Consider the following 23,422-nt stretch of genomic DNA (forward strand, 5'->3'; position numbering starts at 1 on the left):
GAGCATTTGCCACAGCTGAGTGTTTACAAATCAAGAGGCTCTTTAAGGGGTGCCATTTCACATTGTTTGGGGTTTCTGCAGGAGGAGGGGAGGTGGAGTTTGTTGGGTTTTTTTTAAAAAAACAATTTCACTGCATATTTCTATGTGATAGAAATGCAGGAATAATACAGAATTGTGTTTAGCATATCAGGAACAATTATTATACAATGGTTAAAGAAGAGTATGGAAACCCCTTTCTGCATCATAGCTGGGTGGCCCACATAACACTCATCCATAGAAGTTTAAGAGATTCCCTGCAGACTAAACTCCCAGCGAAAAATCTCCAGAGAGACCCAAGGCCGAGTGTCAGCACAAGGAGCCAACCAATTCAGCTCTGCAACCATGAGGCATCATGAGGGGCCCTGTCTTCAGATTTATCTGTTGCTGAGGAATGGGGAGACTTGTGCTCAGCAGGAGAGTTTCCAGGTTCTTTTGGAACCTCTGTTTTTTCCCTGTGGTTACAGTGCTTATCTTCTGTCTACAATTCGAGTATTTGACCTACTCTTATGCAGGTCTTTACTGCCTCTTATGTAGGTCTTTACTGTTATGGAGAATCCATAAATGTAAGAAAAAGTGATTTATTCTTCCAAGCTGGGATGTTTTAAATATAAATGCCTTAAAAACTGCTAATGATGGTCACATAATTGCAATAAAATGCTGCAAAGTTGCTCTGAATATATTGCTGTTTTTGCCAGTGGAACTCTAATTCACGTAAAGGACTAAAAAGATGATTAAATGAGTTTTAGTGCTTAATTTATACTGCAAACACTGTGCTGTGTATATCACAGCACTTCTGCACTTGCTGTGTTCAGGCTTTGCCAATTAGATTGATTATGTACTTGATTAAGTAAGCAGGAATTAAATCTAAAATTTTGCAGGTGATTGGGGCAAGCTGATCACAGCTCTCATAATTACACAGTTATTAATTTCTTCAGGTTAGGTCTTAATCATATGGTGCACCTTTGTGATAGCTTCTCCAAAAAGTCTGCCAGAGCCTTCATCAAAATATTTAAGCTGTTCCTCAAGGATGACACATCATCTGCACACCCCACATATTTTTGACATATCAGTAAGATGCCAATAGTACACTGAAGTATTTTCAATCTGTATTTGAGTCTCAGTTATGGGAAAGAGTATAGGTTTATATATTCTCTTAATTTCAATGCTAAAATGGGAGGAAAAAGGGAAACTAGAGAAATTAGGTTATTAGATTATGTTTTATGTCACTGGCCAACAACTTAATCTGATTTTGTCTTAATTGTTGAACAGCAAAGCACAGTCAGTACACAAAGGGGTTGTAAATGTGAACTGAAAATCTTTAGCTTGGGATTCATTTGCCATAGTAAACTTTTTTTCTTTATTTACTAGGTAGGTTTATCTCAGTCTTACCACTATTTTAGTTAATTTCATTCTGAAGAGCGGATTTTGGTTTGTTGGGGTTTTATTTTTTGTTCATTTATTCTTTTTATTTTTGCGGGCATGAGAAAGGAGACAATTTTCCTCCAAATAAAGCACAGCTTTAAATGAGTAAATCTGCCTAAGCAGCTTATGCCCAACATTGCTGGCAATCATCCACAGATTCTGTTCAGTCACTGAGGAAAAAAGATTCCTGGAGAGCAGATGAACAAAATCATATAGCACTGGACTGAGACAGAATGAAAGAGGTCATGTAAATAGAACATATGACTTTCAGTTACAAGCTATTAAGTTGTATCTTTAGAGCTCAACGTAAGTAAAATCTTTTTATGCCAGAATACAAATCTAGATGACAACACCTAACAATAAAACTGAGCCAACATCACAGACATGATCGTACATAAACATAACCTATTAAAAAACTTTCTCATTCATCCTACTTGTTCAGCAGAAAAAGTGAAAAATTGTAAAATCTTGACAATATTAAAATAACAGAGTCATTTATTAGCCAAATATGTAAAGAAACTGTAAGTTATGAATATGTAAAGAAGTGCAAAGAAATAATTCTTTAGTAAAAGAAATAAAAATTAAAAAGGTAACAATTTACTAGTATGAAGCTAAACTCAGGATTCCAAATTATTTGGGTACCAAATCAATAACTATGAGAGATCTGAGACTCACAACTCAGCATCCACCCATCACCTGGTAATTCACAAATGGTCAAATCCTGCCTGGGAACAATCAAGTAATGCTACATCTTGATTGTGTTCAGAACTAAAGTTTAACAATTCAGATGAAGAGTACCTGGTGTTTTTTTTTGTTTGTTTGTTTTTGTTGTTTTTTGTTTTGTTTTGGGTTTTGGGTTTTTTTTTTGGAGTGTGAGGGTTTTCAAACAGAACTCTGTGACAAAAAAAAATAAATAATTCTTAAATCTAGAAATAGTTTCTTACAGGATAAGTACTCAGAGGAATGCAGAAAAGTCCTTTACTAGCAGCTACAGTATAATGCCTCCACAATAAACTACAATAATGAACTAAAATTTATGGCAAATTCATTAGATCCTGACTGAGATTGAAACAATTCATAGCTGATAACACAAAACTCTCACCACAGTAATTTTTATGTATCATAATGTAAAATAGCTTCTCTCTCCATTTCCTTCCCCCCCCCCCCCCCCCCCCCCCCACCAAAGCAATACTCTTGCTGTTCTCAATATATAAACTTCTTCCCCTCCTCCCCTCCCTTTTTTTCCCCCCCCCTTTTAGAACTTCTGGTTGATAAAAAGCTATTTAGGTTTCTTTTGCTTTTGTTTAATTTCTTCTTTCCCTCCTGGCTATCTTACAGTGTTTTAGTTCAGTTGTCTTGATAACATTATTCATAGCTTTTTATGCAACTTCTAACAACAAGTTCATATTTCTGGTAGAAGCAGAGAAAGCATTATATATATTTTCTGTTGTTTTTAATTCCTTTTAATAGTCATTTAATTTTCCATTCAGCTTCAGTTTCTTTACTTTTGTCTTCCTAATTTGGCAACATGAAATAGTTAATTGTTCAGAATTTTGTTCAATCAACTCAATCTTTTCCTTTTCTACAATAAAGTTCAATTATTATTTTTGTGTAAATTTGTTTATCTCTTTCTTCTGCATTACCTTCGACTTTACTGTAGTTCAGATTTATACTTTTAAGCTTCAGCATAAGCCTGTGTAAAGAACCTGAGCTCCTTAACTACAGTTATTGTGTTACTCTACTACATCATTGAAGTCTGCAAGAGAAATGGCATAGATTCCAGATCTAAACTCATTCAAAGCAAAAATCTACTGGCAGTCAGAGAATAATCATTGTTTTCTCGGGCCCGTGGCTGATTGTAAGAGGCTTGCTGTTTTAACTATGCCAAGAATAAGTATACTGAAAGACAGAGAAGCACTGAAACTTCTAAAACTTACAAATATTCAGTTACTAACATGAAATGATACAGAAGACCGGAAGAAGAAAATATGCCATTAACTCACAGTGTGATTCCTATACATATAGTTGAATGAGCAATTTGCAATTTTTAAGCCAAACTTCAAGAAATTTTCCTTCCTGAAGGCACAGTTAACTTTTCCACCACTTTGAGCCATCAGTGAACAAACAATTAGTAATGAGCAGAAACAGCTTTTGGTAGATAAATGTGCACCTGATCCCACCTTATACTTCATCACTGCAGTAGTTCCAGGAACTGAAACTTCTTGCCTACTTAAAGACCATGTGGATTCCTACACTTTTCTGTAGGTGATAATGAGACATTTTCTATTTCAGTTCCCATATGGAAAGTGATATTAACTATCCTTACCACTCTCAGAGGTCAAAACATGTTACTTTAATCTTTACTTGAATATCCCTTTCAAAATTCAACAAAAAATTAAAGAAACACCTTGATTAGCATAATAGCATACCATTGTCAAATGTCATTCATAAATGTCTGTAATTTCCTATGGAAACTTAAAGATTTTTTTCCTGATAAATATCAAGTGTGGGTTTTTGTGCAGACAAATTTCCCCAGGGAACACAGTGTTTGAACGTGCCTAAAATCTCAAATACAAACACAGAGACGGTTAGCATGGACTACTGGTCTCTTAGAAACTATATGTAAACACAACAATTAACTCCTCATTCCTTTCATTTATTCAAGTCATTTCTGGCAGTTGGTCACACCTCCAGCTTTCTTAGTAAAAACATAAATGAAAAGGCAGGTTCAGGATTATGAAAGCAGAATTATGCAACTTGGATGTGTTCAAGCTCACCAAAGTATCCTAACAAAAGGAGATTCTGGAAAGCAAGACCAAGAAAGAAGATTATACAACTAGAGTCTTCCTTCCATTATGCATGGTGATAAGCAGCACTAGATTTCCTGCTCTTAAGTCAGCCAGCCACACTAAAATAAACAAAATTAACTGTCTCTTTAGGAAAAAGAAAGATGAGGCATCACAGTAAGATTTGTGTTAAAGAAAAAGAACTAACAGGATTCCTTCTTACACTTATTTTTCCTTTTTATCAGGATGGATGTTTTTCAGAAATATAAATAAGATTGTGAAATGGCTTCGTTTTTATACAATGAACATGGCACTAAAGGACAGCCCAATGATATCAGCTCACAAATGCTCAAAAATAAAACTGTCTTGATTTAGAATAATACCTAGTTTGAGTGTATTAAAAATCTTATACATAATCATGGTCTTCCTCTTAATTTCTAACTGCTATTACTGCTAAGTTTTTTAATCCACTATATTTACATATTTATGGATCAGATTATAAAGTTTTTGTAATTGCAGATAGGCATCTATTCATCTTTAGATATATAAACTCTACATCTATGCCTTTTAATGCCCATACTTCTGGGTTGCCAGCTGTTCTTTAAAATTTATTCTTGTTGCACTGCACAACTTCAGTAATGCAAAGCAGCTAGAAATCCAGGCTAATTAGTCTTATGTCTTGTCTGATCAGGCTCAAATCAGGGTATGATCTTCCAAGTTTTATTACTGCAACTCACATCTGCTAACAAAGCTTCATAACACCATGGCACGTTTATTTCTTCAACTATTTGTCCAACTTTCTGTGACTGTGTTCTCCTCAGTGGAAAAAGGTCAGCCAACATCAGAAGTGCATCTCAGCTGATGATACAATATTATTTCACCACAAAATCTCAAGGAAGGATACATTCTTGGATCTCTCTCTCCTCAGTGGGAAAAAAAAAAACAAAAAAAACTACAAGCTCTGTAACTTTCATTAAATATGTTTCTTGTTCTCACTGTAACAAGGTGCATAACTCTTGCATGCATGGAGCATTCAAGCTGCAAAATAGCACCCAAGTAGGTAGTCAATGTGGATAATAACAGTCTACTAAACTGACTATATCAGTGTTCACAAGTATTGTCTATTTTAATATACTTGGGATAATGAAAATTCAACCCAGAATCTTAGATATTCTTATCAATATCTTCATTTAAATGAGGGTTTTTTTTTCCCCTCTCCCTCACTTTTTTATTTTTATCTTTTAAACTACTACACAATGTTATGCCTTAATTTGATATATTGGATTGGCCCCATATCTTCTTGAGTATGGTGATCTTATAGGTATTTTTTCCACCCCAGGACCGGAAAGCTAACTGTAATGCTCTTCAACTACTGTTGCTGTAATAGTTCATTCCCCTCACCTTATGGAAAGAAGATTTTTTCTTTGTTATAATGAGCTTAAGATAAAACCTTTATAGAACAGCTGCTGCATTCACAAGGTCTGGAAGCCTGCTTTCTCACAAGCAGCTTTCTTGCAATAGTACCTCAAGTCAAGATGCCTACACTGACATATGTTCCTTGATACCAGAGCAGGTGAAGTTGCACCTCCCTGGGCATACCAATAGCAACCTCCACGCAGGCTGGTGGAGGCATCATGCAACATGACATTCTATTTTTGGTCTGTATGAGTAACCTACACAAAACAAAGATACTGTGCACCACATTTGTACAGATTGCTCTAAGGAGATGATGGACTTTAGCTGGGAATTCTACTGGCATAGGTAAAGAGAAATTCTGTGATCTGGGTAACTCAAATGTATCTACATGAGCATTGCTGCAGAACAAGGGTTACAAGTTGTTACTAAATGTTCCAGATATATGTAATATCCAGGTGAATATGACAATCTTTTAGCTTGGAGATTCAAGGGTTTTGCAGGTCTGTCACAAGCAGTGTCACGATGTAATAAAGAGATTACATAGACTCCCCACAGACACTTAAACCAATGTGCATCAGTGAAGGCATAATCCTCTTAAAAATACTGAAGAGTATGTAACAAATACTGAAATGTAATTGCATAATATCTAGTAGAGTTATAGTAAAAAAAGCTTCACAAATTTTCCCTCTCAGTAAGACAATATCTATATTCATATTAATGTTTGAATAAATGATAATATTTATCATATAAAATAATGAAACTTCAGTATTTCAAAATGCTACATGATGACTTTTTAGTAGAGGGAGCATTAGAGGCTGGGCTTTACTGGAGAGCAAGGCATGACATGGTGGCTTGGCCTCCAGGCAGGCTGCGCCATAGCTGGGCCAGAGCACAGAAAGAGCTGCTCTCACAGTGCAGAGCAACTCAACATTATTCCTTTTTCCCATATTCACCTGGAAGTCACTTGACCTGAAATGCTGTAATGCTTTCCTACTAGGTTCCAGATAGTTCTGCTATGGAATTAAAATAATCATGCAGTACCTACAATAAACAGGATCTGTTACAATAGACAAGATGGGGTTGGCCTTTACAACTAACCCGACTTCATTCACACACAATCTGAAAAATAAATTGTACATGGATAAGCCCTAAATTAAATTCTATCAATAAATGAGAAAACAAAAACAAACAAACAAAAAAAACACCAATACCATAGACTGAAAAAAAAAAAAAAGGCAATCTGAATTTGAATAAAAATGTTAGCTCTGTAACTATGTAATCAAATATAAAATGTTTGAAATACATGACAAGTGTACACCATTTCATCTTAGTTTACTTTGAGAAGTAATTTCCAAAAGACTAGGTTTGGCCTTTTGTGTTTTTTTCGTGTTTTTTTTTTTTTAAAGGTTTTTTGTTGTTGTTGCTTTTTTTCCTCTCCTTTAAATGGAGTTCTGTATTCTTAATAGGCTGTTGACACTTCCCTCATACAGCTCTCTCATTTTAGATGAAAGGCAGAACAAGTTGCCTGTTTTCATGCAAATGATAATAGACTATTCACAAGGATACGTACAATTGCCATCTAAAACTCAGCGTGAATCTAAAATTAGAAGTCTGTGATATGACTCACAAGGAGAAGCTTTGTGGCAGAAACTAAGATATTTTTAAGCAAGTGGAGTCTAAAGTACAAAATAAAAACTGCCAACTAGAAATAGACTATGGAATAAACTGCTAGGTGATATTTTTGTGTTTTAGCTACTTGCTAGTAAGCTTTCTGATTATCACCATCCTAATAATTAAAGGTGGTTAATGTTCTGATTTATATGAAAGAATAAAACATGATTACAGAAAAAAATTAGAGCATTCTCATTGAGATACTTTCCCTTTACACACAGAATTCTTTATGTGAACATAGAAGCATGCCAAGCTATACTTCATTTACAAAATTATAGAAATGCTTATTATTTAGTGTTATTACTTAGAGACCTGTCCTTATGAAATCTGCAGTTCTTACATTAAAAAACATAGTAGCAGAGGTAGCATTCCAAAAGGGAAGTTTATTCTCTCATAAGAACAATCTGCTATATCTAAATTTAATATTAAATCAAGATCTACAAGGTATATTTTGCTGAAAGATGCTATCACACAGCTGTGAGAAGATGAACTTTTTTTCAAGTATGCAGTATATTCTACTATAGTAAACAGTAAATTAATTAGATGTTAAAAAACAAACAAACAAAGGTAAATATTATGACCAGCAAAGGAAAAGCCTGACATCAGAATTCTTACACAGTTCTGAAGATATCGCTTCCTGATATTCTCAGCCCAATGCTACTACTAAAATAACCATCTGTCTAGCAGACTGTCAGAGAAGAGAGGGTGCTCACAAAAGTACTCATCATGGTAATGTTTTTCTTCTCAAAAACCTTTATTTTTATTAAGCCTTCAAAACTAACACATAATTGTTCCTCTTAAGACTTCTTGAAACATCACCCCTTCCTCACTAGCAACAAATCTGGCTGATGTTATTTTAAGATAAAATCTTGCAACTGAAAACAATTCATTTACTCAGATTGGGATTTAATCACCAACTAGCTTCCAACAGCTGTAGCACAGATGCCTATGTATGAACTTGACAAAGAAGAAGATTAGAGGTGGAGAAGACAGATTTGTATAAAACACAATTTGTCTGACATATTTTAGATATGTACTTCAAGGTTAGAGGAACTGTCAGTGAAAAAACACCATCTTTAACCACTGTCTGTAGAGCAAATCTTCCAAGGAGAATTTCTCCTCTAGTTTTGCCCCTCAAACTTTGTCTAGTAAATCTTGTTTGAAGAGAAGAATGATAGCTTTTGAAATCCACTCTTCCAGAAAAAGAATGGAAGCCCTCTCAATGTACAACACTAAATTATCGATCTTTCCTACACTAAATATTTAATTTATCCCAGATGAGAATAGAAAAATTACTTCTGAAAAAGTAATGCAAAACAGGTATTTGTTTGCTATCTTCATCCCCCGTGTGATCTTTTGAGCTTTGTATCCTGACTGGCCATCCACAATGAGAAAGAAAGAAAAACAGGACCGCACTGCACTAAAACAAATGCTGCATTGCATAGACTGCCCCAGGACTGTATTTTTATTGAGGAGAACACAGAATTAAAGTCAACTGCAGTCAAAAAAAAAAAAAACCAAAAAAAAAAAAAAAAACAAAAGAAAAGAAAACCAAACCATCGTACGGTTCTTTTCACTGTGATATTTATTACTATGAGAAAATATTACAGTACAACATGATACCTAGAGTTCCTTGCCTTCTTTAGTCACTTATGCTACTAGTTAATCATGTAGTTAAAGACACCCATGTTTTTCTGAAATATCTACAGCTAGTTCAGAACTTCTCTGGGAGCAATACATCAGGTTATTACTATGAGATACATGGGTCAGAAAAGACATGAGGTGGATTCCCACGTGATTTGTTCACATACACATAAACCAGAAATAAATACTTCCTGACACAGTGATTTCATCGCTAGCCTTAATGAGATTCCTTATCCAATGTTAATATTTAACCTGCACGTCGCTGGCCATAATTTAACTCACATAATTTTGTCTTAATATATGAAAACATGCAATTTCTTTCTTTTTTTTTTTTTTCTGTCTACCCTTTAACAGTTTTACATGCAGCTGCAGTTTTACCATCCGTCTTAACCTTCACACATAAATCTTATTTTGCTATGAAATAAATTTTCTCACTCAAATCCAAAAGTTTAAAACCCTGCTTGGCTGACCCCTAGTTTAGACGATCTATAATGCCATTAAGATCCCCAAATTATCACTTAGATTTACTTGGCCTTCTACTCATATAGACTACAGAACAAAAAGAGTCAAGAAGTACTTATTTTCCCTTAGCTTACCATCAGTGTGTAGTTAGTTACAAGACTTGCTCACATGAGAGACTAATAGCTTACACTATCATTTTTTCTGACTCAAAAAATCTCATAAATCTCAAGACATTTGCAGCAATCAAGGTGAGAAAATTCAGTGTGTGAAAAACTGCAAAGGAAAAGCAACAGTGGAACTACATGGAACCAGAAAATGTCAGTAAACTGGACAGAAACTTTAACCAGGAAAGTATTTGTGATGCAAGGGTAAAACTCTATTTGCATAACTTGCGCAGCATTCCAATGCTGACCAAGACCATATTTTCAATATTGAATTTACAAATGTGAAGTTCCATTTTGAGTGACAAATGCAAAGGCGAGGTGCCAACAGGTGCTCACCCAACCTTTACAAACCATATGGCTTTTTCATCTGGTTTGGAACTAAGAGAAGAAGCACTGGTAGAAAGAAAGTTGGAAACATGCCTGCAGCAAAGCAATCTAGCTTTCAGTAGCAGGTATCTGTTAAATCAGCTTAGCTTAATGTTAAACTACATTTCTTGGCACTGTCTACTTACAGCAAAATAACCAGAGAGAAAGGCTGATGAAAGTATTTATTAACAAAGTACTTCTCAGCTAAAAGGAAAAAAAAAAAAAAAAAAAAAAAAAATCTATCACATGGCTAATGGCTGCTGCTACAACAGTATGGGGAAAAAAATGAAAATAAAAAATAAGATGCTAGGATGTGGATGGAAGGAAAAGAATAACTGAAAGAACTGAAAACCCAAAACAGACCCAGCATTCTGTGACTAGTGAATCGCATAAGGACAATGTTAAAATTAAACTACAAATAATATTTACTTGCAGATAAATTTAAATAAAATGATGGAATTTTAAGCTAATTTGACTCAGGTTAAGTTTCTCAAGAGAGCAGGTTACTAGAGTAACTATAGCTACTTTCCATCACAGTTGGCCGTCATGAATGGCCAAGTTTCTTTCTTTCCCACTATGTCTTTTTCAGCACCATAAAGTCTCTCTGCAGGGCTTTTACTAAAGCACAATACTGCCCTGAGCCCAGATGAGCTTGGGTCTTATAAGAACAGCAGTGCAACCCAGAACTAAACAGAAGATTAAGAAGATGTGTTGTTTTCTTGCTTGTTTGTTTTGTTTTTAAGGTTTCATGCCATTTGCAAGATGTACAAAATTTATTCTGTCATAACAGAATCACAGAATCCTACATTTTCACAGAATTATCAAGGTTGGAAAAGACCTAGAAGATCATCCAGTCCAACCATTACCAATACTTCCCAGCTAAATCGTATCCCTCAACACACAACATCCAAATGTTTCTTGAACACTTCCAGGGTTGGTGACTCCACCACCTCCCTGGGCAGTGCATTCCAGTGCCTGACTACCCTTTCCGAGAAGTAATATTTCCCTAATGTTAAGCCTGAATCTCCCTTGGTGCAGGTTGGAACTATTGCTTCTAGTTCTATCACTGTCTACACTAGAGACAAGGCTGACCCCTAGCTCACTACAACCTCCCTTCAGGAAGTTATAGAGAGCAATAAGGTCTCCCCTGAGCCTCCTCTTCTCCAGGCTGAACAATCCCAGCTCTCTCAGCCTCTCCTCATAAGGCCTGTGCTCCAGACCCCTCACCAGCTTCGTAGCCCTCCTCTGAACGCTTTCCAGGGCCTCAGTGTCTTTCTTGCAGAGAGGGGCCCAAAACCAAACACAGTACTCGAGGTGTGGCCTCACCAGTGCTGAGTACAGCACTGAGTACAGGAGGACAATTACCTCCCCATTCCTGCTAGTAACACTGTCTTTGATGCAAGCCAGGATGCCGTTGGCCTTCTTGGCCACCCAGGCACACTGTCGGCTCATGTTCAGCTGAGCATCAATCATTATCCCCAGGTCCATTTCCTCCACACAATCCTCCAGCCACTCTGCCCCAAGCCTATAGCACTGCCTGGGGTTGTTGTGGTCAAAGTGCAGGACTTGGCATTTGGTCCTGTTGAACCTCATCCCATTGGCTTCAGCCCAGCTCTCAACAACAGACTTCAGAAAATCCTTCTTCTCAAGTAAGGAGGAGCAGAAGAAAGCAAGTTAATTCCATTTCAAAAGCAGGTGGTTCTACCTTTACAAAACAGCAGAACTTAATTGAAGATCATAGTAATAACAGAATACTGTTTAAGTTGCTGTACACTGTACATCATAGAACTGGTTTTATTGAATGAAATTTGAATTAGTAACAGCCTCAAAGTATCAGCAATATCAGAGCAATTTAATTTGGGTCTTTAACAAATTAGGATTACAATACAAATGGAATTTAAGTGATCCACAAAAATGTCCTGTTTGACTAAATAGACCATGCAATAACAAACAATACCACTCAGAAACATCACTATCTTGTATAGACTGCTAAACTGGAAAATTAATGGAGGGGGAAGAAAGCTGAAAGGAGAAAGGCCTTCTGCAGTAGAATGTTATAGCAACTCTTTTTGCTATTGCTCTACAAGCCACCATGAGGAGGCCAACATGTGAGACACAATGTCTGGAAGAATAGGATCCTATTTTATCTTACTTTTTCCCCTTCAGAAAACAGTATGACTGCAATTTGTCTGTAACTGAAGTACTTAAGGAAAATATATTATCTTGATGCCAGACATCACAAAGGTTTTGCTAGCTTGTTTTCTAGCACTGCCTGCTTTGATTTTTGTATATAGTAAAAGCATTATAAGAATCTTTAATGTATGACTACCTATAATGTGTGAGGCAGGCACTCCCCCTATGCAAAAGAGCAGTGCTTTTGTGCTATTTTACTTCTCTGTGGCATTTAATCTTGTGAATAACCCTGAAGAATTCCAGGAATGTGATTTTAACTAGTGGTTTACACCAGTTCTGCTCAGAGTTTGTGAGTGCTTTTGTAATGTGAAAAGTGAAGTAGAAAGCAAAAGGTACAGTAGAAAATCTTGAACCATGTTAGCAAGGAATAAATTATGCAAAGACTCTAAAGGATGCCATCAGTTTACTTTGTAGTACCTCAAATATGGGATTCTTCACAAGTAAACTCAGCAATCAAAAATTCAGATACCTCCTCTACACTGTCAGTCCTCTTAGCAGCCACACTTGCAGAGCAGCCCGTTAGAGCCAGCACTGAGGGAAGTGTAAGCAGTACACAGAGGTGGAAAGATGTCACACACGCCTGAATGTATTTGAACAGCAAAAGAATAGTATGGAAGCAACTATGTACATTACTGAGGTGGTGATAATGGGAAGAAGAAAAAAAATGTACACTTGTTACTACATAATAATTCTGATTTTTTAAAAAAAGTTCACATTTATCTTTTGAAAGTTTTTAGGAAAACAGATACAATTCTGCTCACATATGGCATATCCAGTTGAGATTTCAAAACTGGTGTTGAGAATCTCAGTGATAAGAAGCATTTTTCTGGTCTTTCTACACCTCCCACCACAAGAAATCATTGGAAACTTGCAAGGGGTATATGAGACAACAGTGTGGAGTGGGGGCCAAGGCTTGCTTTACCTCTGTCCCTCAATCCCAATGACTTTTCAGTACTGAAATACTGCAGCACCCACCAATGTCATACAAGAAATGCTCCCCTGACTTAGCTTATAGCTCAGTACAAAAGCAGGCACTGTACATCTGAACTGTATCTCTGCATTGATGGAGACTCCTCCAAAGCATCTGTCACACCATGAATAATGTCAAGTCCTCTGTGATCTGACACTAAGCATCCTGTTCCAACCACCCAGATGCTGGGATGCCATGCAAACATACCATAAAATCTCTTCCAGTTCTTAAGTGCAATCTAGCTCCTGTTCCAGTTAATTACAATTTCTGAAAGGTAATCTTAACGCAAAAGAGCTTAGGTAGTTGCAGCGCTGACTGTCTGCTCATCCATAATGCAGAAATACAAACTAAAAAAAGACTTGGGCTCCAAGCACTCCAGCCTTGGCAAAGGTGAAACGTGATTGAAGCAGTGCTTCTGCAAAGCTCAGATCACAGCAATATCAAGCTAAATCGATTTTGTCTGAGGGGAAAAGAATCCAGTAACAACTATGACTTCAAACTAACATACAATGACAAGTATGTTTTTAGTTTCACACATTTTCTTCTAAATGATCTTCAAAAGTCTTTTACTTTCGCTTGATGTCCAAAAATAATAAATTGTTCTGAATTTGATATCAGATTTCAATAGAACAAAATATACCAAAAAAAGGAAAAATGATTAAATTAAAAAAGACAAACAGAACAGCCATTTCATCACTAACTACTTTTTAAGACATTAAAAAATGTAGTAAAAAGTAACATGACAATTAACAGTCCACATGATTTTTAATGTTCCTGTAGAATCCTCTTGACTCAGTGCTTCAGAGTACCAGCCTGAATGAACTCCCCAGAACACTACTCAGCTCCCTGCCATTCTCTTTTACAGTTTGCCTTTATAACCTTAAAGTACCTCTGTTACTTTACTCAAAATGACTGGCAGTTCTATAAGCATTTCTTTCTTCAAATCTTATTTCTCCCACCCTCCAGAATTCCATATTAAAAACCTGCTGTGTATGTATACACACAAACTGAGACCTCCATCTGTTCTGTGACACAGGTTGTCTCATTTTTTCCTTGTGCATACTTGCATCTGCCTTGAGTGTCTAACACTAACATTTAAACTACAAACTCAAGGCAGGGAATATTTCTTTATTCTACATTTGTGAGCACTTTCAACAACAGTTCTTCAAGATTTCAGCCTAAGAAACAGCTGACAAAAATATAGGGAAAATAAGTATCTACACAAAAGTCAAAGGCAGAAGTATGTATCTTGGTGATGGAGAAGCACTATACCCAGCCTAAATAGGACAGAATTTGAGTCCTCATTTATTCTCATATTTCTCTACAGAAACAGAGAAATCATGCATGCTAGTCATATCTGGTGACTGGGAAGTCAAGTTCAGAAATCTCATCACATTAAAAAAAAAAAAAAAAGGTAGGAAAAGATATAGGAATATAAAGTTTCCAGGTATAGAAAATGAAGAAGAGGGTTAACACCTCCAATGATTGTTCAATTTGAAATTTAACAGAAAATAAGCTTCTCACTGCACAGATGATAGTTTGTCTCTGGTCAATACCTCTAACAAAAACAAAATTTCTGAATGCAAAATTTAAACTGCAGCATTTAGGTATAGCTTCTAAAAATTAAGACAGTAGCCTCACAAAAATAATAAAAAATAATGAATACTCAAATAATGCAACAGCATCCTGCAACAAGATACTTTAAACATCACTGACTTCAACACCAATAATTGCTCATAAAGTTATGTGTTCTTCAGTGCTTAACAACACAATATGTTATGGTTCTTCTTTTGAGAAAGGAAGTAACACTAGAATATACTAGTTTATTAGTAAAGACTGTACCCATAGACTTCATAACTGAGAAGAAGTTAGATATGTTTTTGATCACTTCTCCATGAGAAAATTGATGTACAACCTAATTTTGCAGCAGAAATGGCATCACAGGCCGAACATTCAGTTCAAGGCCTGACCCTAATGATCCAGGCTAATAATACCACATGCTTTTAAACATGACAATGAATTCTGTGCCTGAGAACTCACAATCAGAGTTTTTCAGATACACTGTGTATATTTTCTGATAGATAAGTTTAAAACAATTACTAAACTTCAGAAATACTTTCCTGACTGTGTACTGTAGTAAAGAGTAGGAAGCTCAGTTTATCAATGAATAGATGAAAGCAAAAGCCAAAAGCCACCTCTTACCTTGAAGCCGCTGCATGACATTGGCAATGTCCCTAGATCTTGTCACAAGTCGGGATGATGCCATGATCTCCTTGCAGAAAGTCACTCTTCACTGACAGATCCAAATAACCGGCCTCGTTGAGGTGCCAACATCCAAGTGCCCCCTTCCAGCATTCAGCCTCAGCACAACCAGCCTGTACAAGTTACAGCTACCTCCAGCCCACACAAGCACTTGCAGGGTCTGGCAGCAGCACTGTCCTCACAAGCAACTCCAGCACCTGGAAGAGAGAGTACAAAGGTCCAGAAGGAATTCTAACCAATTCTGAGAAATGAAGTCTTAGTAGTTATTTTAACACAATTGTGGTGTGCCTTGCACATACAGCATACTCCAACCAGAGACACAATTAATGCTGAAAGCTTGGTTGGCAGTCACCCATGGAATAAACTGGCAAAAGCAAATCATTAAAAACAATTGGCAATGAACCAGATATCAATGTTTTCATGAGGGTGTTCATGGATACGTTTTAGAAACAGAGATAACATTGTACATATTGTATTTATTAATTTAAATAATATCAGGTGTGAAGAAGGAAAACTGAAATCACTTGTAAAATCCAAAAGCTGTATAAATCTCATTGTATTCCATCATGTTATAAAGGAACATGCAATAGTAATTTACCGATTGTGTCAACTTATAACACTATTGGACTATGAGCTTTAATCTGAAGTACTGAGGTTCCCATAATTTACTATTAAATAAAATTATATTCTCTTCTATATCATATGGCAACATTTTACTATGGATTATTTAGCACTGATGGCTCTGAACTACTACACAAACTTAGCACTAACATAATTATAAAAAGACCTACATGATGATAAACCCATTCTAAAATAAATAAATAATCACATTCAATTCTACATCAAATGTTACCAATTTCCTCTGAGAAACCAGTACATGCTGTAGAAACACATACCTAGCTCACCATTAGCAAGGAGCTGAGCATACAGACAAAAAGAACAGCAGCACTCATACTTTATAACCAGGCCTCATCCAAAATTCAAGGCAATAAGAAGTTGATCCATATCAGAGCTACAAATGGGGTCATAAGCATTGTCTGCTGTCCCCTTCTCCTGGCCCAAAGGACCACCACAGCACACAGTCCCCAGCATACAGTGGAGGAGCCTTCAGGCTGTGCTGCCTTAGTCATGTTGAACTGCCCCAAAGGAACCACATTGACATGTAAGGCCTGTCAGAGGAAATCACATTTTGACATTTCCTTCTCTGACCCTACCAACCCTGCCCAACCTAAGGAACTCCCTGTTTCCTTAGTCACTACAGATTTTTTTTAGATGCTTACCTTCTATTTTAAATGTACAGCTCAGTAGACCTAAGCTAACCTTAAACCAGAGGAGATACAAAAGACACACTGCCACCAAACCAAAGCTCAAAAGACACTACACAAGCTATAGAACAACATTACCCTCTGTATCAGCTTTTTATTTTCTAAATGGCCACTCATCAGCTGATGTAAATCAGTTGTAAACGAGCCAATTTAGAGGAGCTGTGGAAGACGCTGATCCAACTCCAATTTAAATGTGTCTGGGAAATTGCAATGAAGATATGTTTAATCTTTTTGCACAGTAGTCTGAGTCACTATGCAGTGATAAATGGCAGACTAGTAATTAATAATTAATCTAGCTGATATTAAACATTATATGCTGTATAATAGGAATCTGTGGTTCTAACTACAATTCTCCACTCAAAAAACCTTGCAAGCAGAGGGAATTAATTCATTTAAAGAAGGAAATCCACAGAAGAAAGATTTTCACATGTAATCACAAGTTAATTCCATGGGCAGAAAGCCACAGCTAAGAGCACATCAGTGAAATAAATAAAGCAAAGCTTCATGCAGCCTTTTCACCTGTCCAGCCAACACCAAAAGCCTTAAAGAGCAAGAAAACCTACATGCATAGTCAGCTTTTAAGTTAGGCACAGAGGAAAAGATTTTTCTGACTTCTACAAATAATTAATGCCTTAATCAAAATATCTTTTATTTCCAACGGTAAAAAAAATATGTTTTTCAGATATGCAAATTTTAAAGTATCTATTATAGAAAATGTACTCTTGGCTATACATGAAGTCTTTTGTGATAAGAGGAATTCTTTTATTTTAGTACCAGACACATATGCATATTTTCAAAGGGATATGCTCTCAAAATGCACATTTTAAGACAAGCATATAGCCTATAATGTCATAAATCTTAGCCTGAAATAGACCTGAAGGACCATATAAATTATTCCCTCTGTTAGCATGGAACACGTGTGCTCCTTACTATTAATGTTTAATTGTTAGGTCTGAACATACAAAGAATGAATGCACAAGTGAAAATGAACAATTTTGTAAGTATCTAAGATATTTTGATTATGTTTGTCATCTATCCATAGTAAATAGATAAAGTTACTCTGACACCATTTTCTTGCACGAATATCTTGATAATGTGAGTTTAGACAACAAGAGGCAACATGGTTCATATTTTTTTTTCTCATATGCTATGGCAATATTTTATAATGATCTTTCTAGTATTTTTTTCTAACTTCAACTTTTGGAAAAGTAGGCCATCTCTTCTATGGAAGATTTAAGAAAAATACTAGATCTACTATGGGTTCCATTTTCCAAGTACCTGGGTTAATTTTTTCTAGTGTGCTTTAAAATGATCTGAACAATCTGAAATTAAATTGGAGAATATATTTTCCCTTACTGTTAAACCTAGAGTACCACTGGGAAGGAAAGGTCTTGTTTTATCTTTAAATTCTTAAAGCGTATAAAGTGTGTCATTGGAAAACACTGTGTGCCAGCACAGTGGTTCTAGAAAACCAAGGGAATATTTGCTAAGAGAAGACAGCTTATCAGTTGTCTATCAATGGCAATAAGCCTGACATAAATAAGTGCAAAAAATTATCTGATTCCTTATTGTCAGCAGAAACTACATGTTTCCACTACACCTGTCTGATGCCACATATAGTAGTAACCTGAGGGAGATTCCTGCTCTGTGAAGGCATGGATTATCTCCACCATGACTCTCACAGGAAAGGGAGAACAATGAGCCAGCAATTTAGAGATTCAAGCTGTGAAAAAGACTTGGGGAGGCACAGCTACAAAGAGAAGTTCACTGGAAGCATATTTATTCCTCAAAGAATGGATTTCAAATGCAGGTCTCAAATAGAGGGTTGTAGCTGAAAACAGAACAGAACAGGTCTTTACAATGCTGCCAGCATCATAAATGCTACTGAAAGAGATGTGATGCTCTGAGACAGCAATGACCCTCATATTAATCAAGAATAAATATTTACATAAAGGTAAGAAGCAGCATTTTCAGAAGGTCATAAATGCAAGTTTTCTACACCAAATAATCACAGAAACAGCTAATTTATTTACAGTATCTACAACAAGAAGGCAGGAATAAAGGATGACAAGTGAAGAGCTTTGTCACTGTGTGTTGCCTATGAGACTGAAAGGAGACTTGCTGAAAGTCCATCTGACTAAGACTAAGGAAGTATGGACAGGAAGCAAATGGTCTTGGCCAGACAAGTAAAAAGAAAGTAGAAAATAAGATCAAGTTGAGATAGAATCATAGCAGAATTAGGAACAGCATCGTTTGAAACAAAGTCAAAGTGGAAGAATTTGATAAAATTCATCCCAGAATACTAAAAATTTGTGAATGTGAATTAAGAGCCCAATTGTAAACATATTTGAATACATCTGCCATTATTCATTTCAGTGTTGTACAGTGCCACATGTCAGTATACTGGAACCATCCCAAGTCCAATGGGATACAATTATGCACCACATAAGATCATGGAAAAATGTAATTTTGGCTCTGAAAGGTGTTTTTGATAGGATGGTCTCCAAATCCCAACACTGTCACTTTGTGCTTCCTTTCTCAACTACACAGGTTGCTTTTGAAAAAGGGTGGAAGTGACAGATTACAACCTTCAACAAAGAGCACACTGAAATAGGGTCAGTGAAGCAAGATGTTCTCACTGACCATCCAACCACAAACTGACTTGATATGCAGTAGTTACTTGGAGGTTTGTAACATACATTGAAATTCGCTTTTCTAGGAAGAAAAAAAAACCACATTTGGACACCTTCAGATTATCTATCTAACTTTAGCTTTGTTTGGTACAGAACATCATTCTTCATTTTGCAGAAAGTCTGCAGCAGCAACTAATATGGAAAATTAAAGATATTTTGCAAATCTGATATATAAATCTGTGGCGTATACAGTACACAACTTTTCTGTTCTTCACCTATAATTAGAATGAGGTTTAAAAATCATCTGTAGGATCCCTATCATGCACACAGCTGTGTACATACCTACATTTCAGCAAGAGAGCTTTTTATTTTCACTTTCGATTATGTTTATTGGGGAAGATGAGCAAAATTCCAGCTGTATTATGAGACTCTTGTCTTTCAAACTGTCCTTCCATTTAAACTGAAAATGCAAAGTGTTGCAGTAGAAAATATAAGGCAAACAATTTTCTTGAGAAAAAAAATTGCAGAATATAGATTGTTAGATTCAAGGAAAGGTCATTCACTATCTTTCAGATATGAAAAGTTAAACAGAATGTATACTACAGCTTGGTAATTCTGCTGTTGAAATTCTGAAGGAATATATTATGGTTTATGTAGATGTTGGTAGCAGCAGGAGAATGAGGATCAGTAGCGTATTACCTTCTACAAACACAGGATATAATCTTTGCCTCAAAGAGCTTACTATGTGCACAGACAGAGACACACTAAGATTAAGATCAGAGGTCACAATACGTAAGCAAATAAGGCAGAGTGAAGTTAGGATATAATTCATAAGTCATTTAATACTAGGAATATGCTTCTGATATTTCTATTTTAATAGTGATATGGCACGTAAGATTTCTGTGGCATAGTAAGACCTGTAGTCAAAGGCTCCTACAGAGGTATATCCATAAAAAAACAATCAAACAGAAAGAAAAACTCCACTAAAATAGAAAACACTGAATGATCTCAGGAAAGGGTGGGTCAAACTGAGTTTAAGATAAGCAACTATTGATTCCTTAATATTCCTCTTCATCTCCTAAGCAAGAAAGTTTATTTGGAGAAGAATATGCGCACAAGGGACAGACACAGCTGTCATATGATTGGAAAAGCAGGAAGAAAAAAAGTTTTCCTCATTAAATAGCTTCCTTTGAGTGAAACAAAGGTGAAAGTTCAGTTCTTTCAGAGGTAGTCTGGTGCTGTTATTATTGTGACCTCTAAGGACACACAAAAACTCTAACACTAGCCATGGTAACAAGGAAGTACGTGAGTATTTGTCTGCAATGATGTATGTACTTTTCTAATAAGTGCAACTGCAACTTCAGCCACAACTAACTTCCATTAACAGCATGTATCCAGGTGGATTAGCACAGTGTCAGTCTGATTAATGAAAGTACAAACATTTCTTGGGGCTGGACCTACAGAAACACTGGAGATCCATGCAGATTACAGGACTTCTCCAGAGCCCCATATCTGGTTCACTGTCACACCCAGACTCATCCCTCCCAATACCTGGTGCTCCTATGCTCTTCCCAAAGCATTTATGTACTAGCAGGATGCTGTTCCTCTTTTCCCAAAAGCCTTGACCTATGCTGACCCCATGATTATAGTATCCAAAACAAACATATGAGCAAATATAAAAACTTGAACTCTAAGGAATATGAATTCAAGGAAAATGAGGGATGTGAAGAGATTATTACTTCTCCTTTTACATTTAAGATGTTTGCATAGATTCCAGTTGGTTCAGTGCAAGATGCAGCACCATGCTCTTTCTGGATAGCTCCTCTCCTCAGTGGAAACTCCTGTGTTTTCAACATTATATGCATCCCATATAGATGTGGGCTCAGACCAGAATAAAATAAAAAGTGAATTGCTCAGCAAATAGAACATGGAAAGTTTGAAGGGACCCACAAGGATCACAGAGTCTAACTCCTGGCCCCAAACAAATGTTAATACTGTATCTCATATGCCATTTTTTGTCCTGTAATTCACTACATGAACCTTAGTACAGCAAACAAACAGAAACAAAACATTTCTAATTGTCATTCACAATAACACAATATTCCGTTGTCACCTCTCTGTTGGCAGTAATTTAGTATAGCTTGCTGGCATTTTAAAACTTGTGGAAGTGTTAAAAGTGCACATGTAAATTGTAAAAATACTTCGAAAAGGCTGGAGAAAGCCAGAAGTCCATCACCAGTACTACAACAGGAAACTGTGTGCCTGTTAAGAGTCTTTCAACAGGCTTCGCACTTGAGAAGTGCTGGCAAGCAGCCAGAAGCAGCACGTACTATTATTTCCCTAAAACCACATAAGTATAAACTCCTCACAGAGATGAGCACTGAAGGCTCCCTCAGCATCAGGTTGATAATTTACTTAGGCAATTCCTCACGAATTTGCAACATGTTGTTTATAACAGCAGACTAGTAGTAGTCCTTAGAAGCACTTTTTCCCAGTAGGAATATGGTTGAAAATATGGTTGTCAAAGCCCCAGGCACAGCTGAGTCTGTCAGATATTTCGGCAGGTTTCATCTCTGGGGAGTTGCCAAACATATCAGGGAGCATATGGACTCTGCATCTCTATTGCAATGCACTTGTCCTTTCTGCACCATCATTGCATGCAATCCAGCCTAAAAGCGGCTTCTCATGAGCCTCTGTCAATAGCCACATCTTCCCTCATTAACTATAATTTGGCCTACACTGTGAGCACAAAAACAGCTATCTCCATAACACACACATGTGCATTGCAGGAGGCAAACCTCTCCCCTGCTCCGGTATTTTCTACTCCTAAAGGGCATAGTCCCAAAAGGGAGTTCCGTATCGACCCCAAACCACTTTAGTTCTTCGGTGGTTCTCCCTCTCCCGGCCCCTCAGCACCGCACAGAGGCGGCTGCCCCCGCCCGACGCCCACTACCCCAGGGGGCGCCGAGCCCCGCGCCCCAGCCCCGCACCGCGCCCTACCTCCGCTCCGCTCCGCACCGCCCCGCGGCTCCCCGGTTACCAACACGACGCTCCGCCCGCCCCGTCGGGAGCGAGCGAGCAGGTGCGCGGTTGAGGGGGGGTAGGGGGGTGATGGGGGGAGGCCTAGGCGGCCGCGGGATGCGGGGTTCTTTCCGTGTGCTGGAGTGCCGTGCCCTTGCGGCGTTTTGTGCTGTCACTTCTCCTCCTCCCCCGGGCTGCGGCCCGCCCCCCCCTCCCCGCAGTGCTCGGCGCCCGCTGTTCTTGCGCGCATCGCAGGGGGCCCCGCCCCGCCTGCAGCACGGCCCCGGTGGCGGCTGCTTCGGGCCCTGTGCCGGGCACGGAGCTGGGCACCGGCCTCCAGCTCCCTCCAAACAACCGCAAGCGTGTGCTTAGCCATGAACCGAAAAGACTTCCGAGAATGGCTGCAGCGAGATATGGCTGCTCTTCTCTATCTCTGCTCATCGCTGTCTCTGCTCATGTTTCTGTGTTTATTGCTATGTTACCTCGTGCTCCGGAGAGCATCATCCCCGATGTGGACTCTGGCGCATCGTGCGTGAGGCAGGAGCTGTGCCGGCAAAGTGGGACACCAGCACTTATATAACAGCGGCAGGACAGAAATACTCTGAGGGATGGCAACACTCTGCCGCTGCCGAGCTCAAACCACATTAGCTGTGCAACAGTGCTTACACCACCAGGTTAAAACGTCTCTGGTTGTTCAAAAGTCATTGCACAAACCAGAGGCTTTGGTTATGCGCTGTCTCTTCATCTTTATTGTTAAGGTTGGTACCATGCAATAGATGGGGGACTATTATTCTTCTTAACTAATCATTATTTGCATCATTTGGAAAGCAAAAAGCTCATCCATAACCAAAATGGAGAAGTTGGGAGGAAAGTTGTTTATGTACCTTTTAGTTCTCATCTTTTCTGGCAGTGCTGCAGTGGTTCTGCAACATTGGCATGCAGAGTGTTTACCAAGTGGATGGAAGAAATCCATGTGAGGCAGCAGAGATTACTCAGCATCATCCCCTCCTTCAGTGCTAGTCACGTTAAGATTGGTGCTACTCGTGTG

The 23,422-nt window shown here is 37.6% G+C and overlaps 1 protein-coding gene across 4 annotated transcripts in view; it reads right to left on the reverse strand.

The window, feature by feature from the left end:
* The window catches only part of SYNE1 (spectrin repeat containing nuclear envelope protein 1), a 275,903-nt gene extending 252,953 nt beyond the window's left edge, over positions 1 to 22,950 (reverse strand). The window contains exons 1-2 of one of the 4 annotated variants that reach the window (XM_015858221.3): positions 22,857 to 22,950; positions 15,336 to 15,592 (exon numbers count right to left, since the gene is read on the reverse strand). In XM_015858221.3, the coding sequence (XP_015713707.3) occupies positions 15,336 to 15,399 (64 nt within the window). In that variant the 5' untranslated portion in view covers positions 15,400 to 15,592; positions 22,857 to 22,950. Of the gene's footprint in view, positions 1 to 15,335; positions 15,593 to 22,353; positions 22,613 to 22,856 lie in introns of those variants that run through there. The other 3 variants (XM_085541498.1, XM_085541497.1, XM_015858220.3) reach the window with 3 other exon arrangements.
* Positions 22,951 to 23,422: the final 472 nt, after the last annotated feature.

The sequence above is a fragment of the Coturnix japonica genome, chromosome 3, assembly GCF_054131305.1.
Source record: "Coturnix japonica strain WE chromosome 3, WE-NBRP24, whole genome shotgun sequence".
Taxonomy (NCBI): domain Eukaryota; kingdom Metazoa; phylum Chordata; class Aves; order Galliformes; family Phasianidae; genus Coturnix; species Coturnix japonica.